Here is an 8,899-nt window from a genome sequence, read left to right on the forward strand (position 1 = left end):
TTTTTTTTTTTTTTGAGATGGAGTTTGGTTCTGGTTCTCTTGCCCAGGCTGGAGTGCAGTAGCACAATCTTGGCTCACTGTAGTCTCCACAATTGTTCAAGCAATTCTCATGCCTCATCAGCCTCCCAAGTAGCTGGGATTACAGGCATGAGCCACCACATCTGGCTAATTTTGACGTTTTTAGTAGAGATAGGTTCTTGCCATGTTGGCCAGGTTGGTCTTGAACTCCTGACCTCAGGTGATGGACACATCTCAGCTTCCCAAAGTGCTAGTATTACAGGCATGAGCCACGGCACTTGGCCTATGTCTATGTATTTTGACAAATATATATACATTTATATTACAAATAGCCCTATCAAAATGGTAGGGACTTTGCCCTGCGGTGTCACCGTATGTCTTCAAGGCCACAAGCACTTAGAATAATGGATCCCATAAATTCTATTTGGAAAATCATTATACAATTTCAGGATCGAAAGAGGCTTTAGAGTCATTCTAATCCACTTAAAATGAATAATTTGTAATTATTCTGTATACTGCCTTTACTGATTTTAAACTAATACCCTAATCTTAATATTTTAGGATTTGTTGGAGATATTCATGTTTGCTTTTTCCAAGTCATTCATCATTTTACAGATTTCAATATGTTATAACTTGTCATAAGAAAAACAAATACACATAAAACAGAACAAAAACGGTCTATCAGAATCAGTGGTTTGCAGTATGACCTAGAGGGAAAGCTAGGAAAAGCCCTGGTTAATTTTAATTCTGTATCAGGTAATGCTTTATTTCATCAAAGCAGAACAGGAGCTTAGAAAGGCTGGGGAGCAACAAATGAAGGTCAAGCATCTAGTTCAAGCTCGGTGACCACTGTACACTTCGTTTTTTTAATTGGTAAAATAAATATAACCATGTCTTTCCCATTATCTATCACGCAGGGTTATTCTAAGGATAAAAATACAGAAAATAATTTAAGGATGTTATGCAACCTCTAAGCTATTCTTATTGTATGATAAAATATATAACACATAGCTTGTATATCTGCATAAGCATGTATATTGCCAGCTTTAGGAGTGAATTGCTCCATCTCATAGCATCCAATCTTTGTTGTATATATTATTAGATTAGAAAAAATTCAAATATTGAACTAATTTGACTGCCTATTTGGCTATATTTATTTAGATCTATATTTTACATTACATCTAGTTACTGCCTCATCTATTATTTAGAATATCAGCTCTAACTTGGCGACATTGATTAATCAATAATGATTGCATTTTTCTGAAACCATTATGGTTTTTTTATTCCAATGTTTCAGTGAGCTGTTCCCCTAATGTTAGTTCAGGCAGTCAAGTCTCGTTTCCTTCAAGTTAACCACATCCTAAATAATCAGCATACCACGAAATCCAAAAGTGAGCTAAATGCACTGAGAATTGGGTAAGAACAAATCTCCCAGAATTCTGTACACATATTCCCAGAGTGAAAAGTATTCAGTCTCTGTGAGAAAAGAAAGCAACTTATAATAATTTATAATTTGGATTATATTCTTATGAAAGGGCAATGAAATACTGAAGGACTCTTTCTTTTTTTTTTTTTTTTTAAGATGGGGTTTCACCATGATGGCCAGGCTGGTCTTGAACTCCTGATCTCAGGTGATCCACCCACCTCAGCCTCCCAAAGTGCTAGGATTACAAGCATGAGCCACCTCTCCTGGTTTGAAGGACCCTTTCATTAGCACTTCTTCAATGACCCTAGAGTTTAATCTGTGGAAATTATCCAGTGGAAGCTCAGAGCTCTGAAAGTATCAAGTAAAAGAAGAATCAGGGAATACATTTGAAAAGAAGAATTACTCTTAAGAGTGAAAGAAGAATGGTCTGCATAAATATGTTTAAGAAAATGTAAGAGAGGGAGGAAAGGAAGATACATAGTATGGACATAACTAAACATAGGACTAAATTAGCACCATATAGTATAGGACTAAATAAGCTTAAAGCATGTCAAAGTGATTTGAAAGTTAAAGTTATATAAATGTGCTGTTAAGTATTCCTATTTTACCTCAGTTAAGACTAGTTGTAGCTCTAGGCAAAAATCTTTATTCCTGGACTACACATAATTTTGAGAGATGGGTTAGTTGCAGATCTGAGAAACTGTTCTTCAATTGCTAATATCATTAAATAATAGATTTTATAATAATACACCAGAACCTCACTATGTAACTCTCCTACAGTGTTATGGAATTTCTTACAGGGTAAATCCAAATGGGACACATCTGAGGATGTTTATGATCCTAAGTGCCAGGGAGACTTTGTAACATACTGTAATATTTTATAACAACATTGGGGCGGGCACAGTGGCTCACACCTGTAATCCTAGCACTTTGGGAGGCCGAGGCGGGTGGATCACCAGGTCAAGAGATCGAGACCATCCTGGTCAACATGGTGAAACCCCATCTCTACTAAAAATACAAAAATTAGCTGGGCATGGTGGTGCACGCTTATAGTCCCAGCTACTCGGGAGGCTGAGGCAGAAGAATTGCTTGAACCCAGGAGGTGGAGGTTGCGGTGAGCTGAGATTGCGCCATTGCACTCCAGCCTGGGTAACGAGTGAAACTCCGTCTCAAAAAAAAAATATATATATATATATATTATATATATTTTATATGTATATATTATATATATTATATATATTTTATATGTATATATTATATATATAATATATATTATGTATATATTATATATATAATATATATTATGTATATATTATATATATAATATATATTATGTATATATTATATGTATATATTATATATATTATATATATTTTATATGTATATATATTATATATTATATATATTTTATATGTATATATTATATATATTTTATATGTATATGTTATATATATTTTATATGTATATGTTATATATATATATATACTGTATAATGTTAACTAGTATGTACAATATATAACTGTTAAACCATAGAATGAGAGCTGCTTAGCTTGGAAGTATAAGCATATATACACAAAAAGAAATTAGAGAATTTGTTTTCTTTGTCTCCCTTCCCCGTTCTATCGAAAGGACAATTTTGAATAGTTAATATTTGGTAGCACCACTTTATTGTTTTAGCTAATTCACTGTGACAAGTTTTTAATCTGCTTTTTTATTTTCTTTTTCTTTATGGGTGGGAAGTTCCCTGATACAGAAAAGATCTGAATTCTCAGTCCCACCTGCCTAATCATTATTGACTCTCTGATTTCGGGTTACTTAACTTCTGTAAGTTTCAATTTCCTGATTTCTAAAATAGATATAACAATAGCTCCTTGAAGAATTGTTGTGAATATTAATTGAAAGTTTAGATGAAGGAACATAACTCCGTGTCTGGCATAGTATAAGCACTTTCTGAATTGCAGTTATTAGTAGTAATTATCATTACCAAATTCAATTATTTCTGGAAAAGTAGCCATTTCTTTTTTAACAACCTCTTAGTAGCATGGAACTGTCTTTGCAAAACATAAAGTTATTATTTTTAACACACCGTGTGGGTTGTAGCAATAGGCATCCCATCTTTCACTCCTATTGAGACGGACTCCATAATCAATAATGCCAGTTTTTCCAAATCCACAGTTGGGCCCTGGCTTCACAATGGGGTATCCAACTCTGCCCTTAGCCATCCATCCAGCAGCACAGACATGAAATCCTGCAAGAAGAAAAAGAGTTATGGACTAAACTGGTAAGCTGTCTTGGCTAAGCAAAAGTCATCTTAGCAAAGGCAGCTACTTCCAACAGTAAGTTTCTCAACTGCTCAAATCCAGTTCATGTAAAGGGAGAACACTGTTTTCTAAATCAGAAAAAGTTTGAATACACATGAAATGTAACTTCTGATTTTTACTGGAGAACTACTTCTTACTTGAAAAAAATGCAAATGGACTACAAATTATTGTGGATATGAAACTAATCTAAGTTCAGAGCTAACTTCTTTTCACAAATGACTTACTGAATGCCAAGAAATAATTTCTGAACTTACCAATTTTGAACAAAATATTTTCAAGTGGTAATTTAATTTCTATTTCAGGATCAATTAAGATATTTGTAATATTTATTTATTGAGATGGAATGTCACTCAGTCACCCAGGCTGGAGTGCAGTGTCACACTCTCAGCTCACTGCAATGTCTACCTCCTAGGTTCAAGCAATCCTCCTGCCTCAGCCTCCTGAATAGCTGGGATTACAGGCATGCACCATCACGCCTGGCTAATTTTTGTATTTTTAGTAGAGATGGGGTTCCCCAATGTTGGCCAGGCTGGTCTTGAATCCCTGACCTCAGGTGATCCGCCCACCTCGACCTCCCAAAGTGCTAGGATTACAGGCATGAGCCACCGAACCCAGCCTATTTACTTATTTAGAGACACAGTCTTGCTCTGTCATCCAGGCTGGAGTGGAGTGGCATGAACACAACTCACTGCAGCCTCCACCTTCTGGGCTCAAGCAATGCTGTCACCTCAGCCTTTAGAGTAGTGACCACAGGTGTGCACCACCACACTTGGCTAAGTTTTTGATTTTTTTTTTTTGTAGAGATGAGGTCTCACTGTGTTGCCTAGGATGGCCTTGAACTCCTCCTGCATCAAGTAATCCTCCTGTGTCAGCCTTCTAAAGTGCTGGGGTTACAGGGGTGAACCACTGCACTGGACCAAATATTAGTAATGTTTTAAAAGATTTGAATAAGGATAAATTCTCTCATACATTTCAAACAAAGGCTCAGCCCTATTTCCCTCACTCAGCCTCAGAGGCTGTTTTAATATCTGTCAGTGCCACCCAAGAGCAATTTTTCTAGAGGTCCAGAATGGCCAGTAAAGACTATGGGCTTTGTATCTATCATTCCAGTTACTTTGCCCCATGCTGTCCGTGATTATAGACCAGCAGTCACCTGGGGAGACTTGGGGGCATTTGAGAAAACCCTTACTTTTTTTTTCTTGAGTAATGTATCAGTTTTGCCTGACATCATCCCATCAGCAAAGGAGTTATGAATAGGGATGGCCCATTCTCCCCAAAGGCCAGAAGAGATGGTAACAATCCACTTTTCTATAAAGAAGTACATCACACCAGTTGATTGCTGGGATTTTCTCCAGGTCTTCTGATACCATTTCCTCGTTTCTTTCTGCTTCTATCCCACAACCTGCCTGTCCTCCTTTTCCTTATAGCTTTTGATTCTGAAGTATGAATACATTCTCCCACTTAATGTAAAAAATTGGGGAAAAAGCCATTAAATTCAATATTTCTCCTACCAAGTAAATTTCTTTGTAAGACTCAATATAGTACTATGGCATCATTTAACAGCCTCCATACTCAGAAGTCAAAAAGAGATAAAACAATACTAAAAATGAATAGCAATGGCATTGAAATTAATGAGAAATTTAAATGATATTGAAATAATGAGTTTTTCATTTTCTTTTGATTTTTATTTTATTAGATCACACTGAGTTAAGACCGCAGATAAGTTGCTGGTACTAGCAACTTTCTGCCAACTCTAGGCAGATGGATAGGGGAAGTCAGAGAGCAAAGATGTCCTAGGGGCTTAGTGATGTAACAGAAGGGGGTTGGAGAAAGAAGTCTTGCTAGGGTCTAGGAAAGGTGAATTTTTTTTCCTCCAAGGATAAAAAAGAAGAAAAATCATTGTGAAATCAATTACCAATTTTTCTGGCTGCCTCTAGCTGTTTGTAAGTTGCAAGACGGCCGCCTTCAAATTCACACACCGCCTTAGCTTCTGCGTAGGTGAGCTTGTACTTCCCAGACCGTGCTTCTCTGTGGTACACACCTGCTGCTCGTTCTGTAAAATCACATGATGTCATAAAAGCAGTTATTTCTTCTTATGGAACAGGGGATATTTTGTGGCCTCAGCTGGAAGATTACGTCAGCTACTGTTCCTGCCAAAGGGCTTTCTGGGTTGGCTGCATTGGGTGGCTAAGTTTTCATTGTTAGGAAGCTGGGTGGCTAAGTTTTCATTGTTAGGAAGCTTTGGGGAAAGAGATGAATGGGAGGGAATTTTAGGGGACTTTGGGGCTATAAACAGAAACTTGAGGCTAAATTATGTTTTTGATCTGATAGCCTGAAATGAAGTTTTTATTTATTTTATTTTATTTTTGAGACGGGGTCTTACTCTGTCGTCCAGGCTGGCTCACTGCAATCTCTTTCCTTTTGGGTTAAAGCGATTCTCCTGTCTCAGCCTCCCCCCCGTAGGTAGGATTACAGGAATGTGCCACCACGCCCGGCTAATTTTTGTATTTTTGGTAGAGATGAGGCCAGGCTGGTCTCAAACTCCTGACCTCAAGTGGTCCGTCTGCCTCGGCCTCCCAAAGTGTTAGGATTACAGGTGTGAGCCACCACACCCTGCTTAAAATAAAGTTTTTATACAACATTGTATTGTGACACTATTTGCAGGTGATAAAGTTTTGGCTTTCTTTTGGATTTAAGTTATATAAAAACTTGCAAAGGTAAGCAATAGGGGGAAAAAAAGGAGTTGAAGTCAAAAGAAACCAGTGAAGATGGATCATGTAGGTTCACATGATGGAGAAAAATAAGCTAAAATATCCAACTGAGGGAAATGACTAATGCAATATAGTTAAGAATTTAGTAAACAAAAACTGAGGAAAGATCTGAAGGGATCCAAAGCAAATACTAAAGTAGAAAAAGAAAAATAGATTCAAACACAGCAGAGAAAAAACTGGACACACCTAACTACCAGTTAATGCCCAAACTTTTTTTATCTGATTTATCTTTTTTAGTTCACATATTTTTCCCAACATATTTTAGGCAGTGTTAAGTCATACATGAGTTGTCTTCCAATATATTACTGTTTAAATGGATTGTTTTGAGTTTGGAGTGCTTTCTACCATAGAAACAACGTGAAAAGATTCCCAGGACAATAGTCATAACATTAGCTCTGTAGTTAGTTCTAATATTTCTATGTAGTCTGACATTACGGTTAAGTCTCTGTATCCTGACCTGTGCAATCAGCCACCATTAGGACCACTTTCAATGAGAACATATGTTTCTTGGCATCAAGAAATGAATCCAGGGGAATTAGAAATATAGTTCTTTGTTTTCCACCCCAAGCTGAAGTCGACACTGACATAGTTCAATAGGAGAGGTTGCTTGGCATTTTCTGTTTTTCTGAACTCCAAGGATCCTGCGTTTATACATTACATAGTAAATCTCATTACTCACACACAGAGGACCTTAGTCAATCTGATGCTCGAGATCAGAGAATACCAGGAACATCAAGGAGTCAAGTTGTTTCTCCATTGAAAGGTACCTGCTGCCCAGTGTCCTTCATACGCAAAGCCTCATTAAACTTTCGCTAGTTTTCAATTTGGTTATTTTGAGCATTAAACCACAGGGCATTTTGCTACATGCTGTGGGTCAGGTTCTATCCTCAAGGAACTTGGACACTAGTGAGTATTTTGAAGTTCTTTATCTTGAAATAGAAGAACACTAAGGCTTTTGGTAGAGATGGGAGGCATGTTTAACTTATGTATTATAACAGAGATTGTTGTTAATTATTAAAAATGTTAAAATTCTATTTCCTAAGAATATAGATTAAAAGACCTGTATTTGAAAAAAAATTTGTAGAAATTATTTTAATGTATACAAAGTTTTCTCAAACTGATTTTCTTTATATTTTATTTCAAAATTGAAATGTAATGTTTATAGAAAAAATTAATGGAGTATTGGCTGGGCGCAGTGGCTCATGACTGTCGTCCCAGCAGTTTGGGAGGCCAAAGCGGGTGGATCACCTAAGGTCAGAAGTTCGAGACCCGCCTGGCCAACATTGTGAAACTCCATCTCTACTACACGTACAAAAAATTAGCCAGGTGTGGTGGTGCACACCTGTAGTCCCAACTACTCGGGAGGCCGAGGCAGGAGAATTGCTTGAACCAGGGAGGCAGGGTTGCAGTGAGCTGAGATCATGCTACTACACCCCAGTCTGGGCGATAGAGCGAGACTCCGTCTCAAAAAAAAAAAAAAAATTAATGGATTAAAAAAATAATAATTTTAAATTTTCCTCCCAGTAATTTTTCATAAAAAAATCTTTAATTTAGATTCGGGGGTATGTGTGAAGGTTTGTTACAAAGGTAACTCACTTCACAGGGGTTTGTTGTATAGATTATTTCATCACCCAGGAGTTAAACCCAGCACCCAATGGTTATCTTTTCTGTTCTCCTTCCTCCCATCCTCAGTAATTTTTCTTAAACTTTTGGTACCTACTGATACTTGTCTAGTAATAACGTTATAACAGAAATAGCAAAAAAATTTTATGTTATAATTTTTTGATTTAATTTATTAAATATTAATATTCCACATTGTCCTCTAACAGCACCAAACTTCCCAGTGTCTTGCCATATGAACAAATAGAGAACTCTTGGAGTATGTATCTGATAATTTTAAATAAGGTGTTTTATTGAAAATATTTCTCATTTCAGAATTTTGAGCTATTGAGATGAATCTTTGTATAATAAATCCTAATTTTACCTTTCAGAAGAAATAATATTTTATTAATTTATCTAGTTAATAGTCATTTATTAAAACTGAAAATTTGTTTATCCAATAAATGTTTTCTCCTTTTAGTGAGTGGCAACAGTAGAAATTGACTGTGATTTCCACTTTTGTTTCTGTCTTGGAGTTGTATAACCTGATGAGCCTCAGTTTCCTCATTTGTCAAACAGGAATAATGATAGCTTCTGGACCATGGGAGGAGCCCAAGATATGTTACTTTTCCCTTTCTTTCTTTCTCTTTCTTTCTTTCTCTTTCTTTCTTTCTTTCTCTTTCTTTCTTTCTTTCTTTCCTTCTTTCTTTCATTCTTCCTTCCTTCCTTCCTTCCTTCCTTCCTTCCTTCCTTCCTTCCTTCCT

At 36.4% G+C, this 8,899-nt stretch overlaps 1 protein-coding gene across 1 annotated transcript in view; it reads right to left on the reverse strand.

Moving 5' to 3' along the window:
• TNFAIP6 (TNF alpha induced protein 6) overlaps positions 1-8,899 on the reverse strand; it is a 20,783-nt gene that overhangs the window by 9,117 nt on the left and 2,767 nt on the right. The window contains exons 2-3 of the mRNA XM_017523217.2: positions 5,681-5,818; positions 3,531-3,692 (exon numbers count right to left, since the gene is read on the reverse strand). Coding sequence (XP_017378706.1) covers positions 3,531-3,692; positions 5,681-5,818 — 300 coding nt within the window. The remainder of the gene's footprint in view (positions 1-3,530; positions 3,693-5,680; positions 5,819-8,899) is intronic.

This window comes from Cebus imitator, unplaced genomic scaffold, assembly GCF_001604975.1.
Source record: "Cebus imitator isolate Cc_AM_T3 unplaced genomic scaffold, Cebus_imitator-1.0 Scaffold27, whole genome shotgun sequence".
Lineage (NCBI taxonomy): Eukaryota > Metazoa > Chordata > Mammalia > Primates > Cebidae > Cebus > Cebus imitator.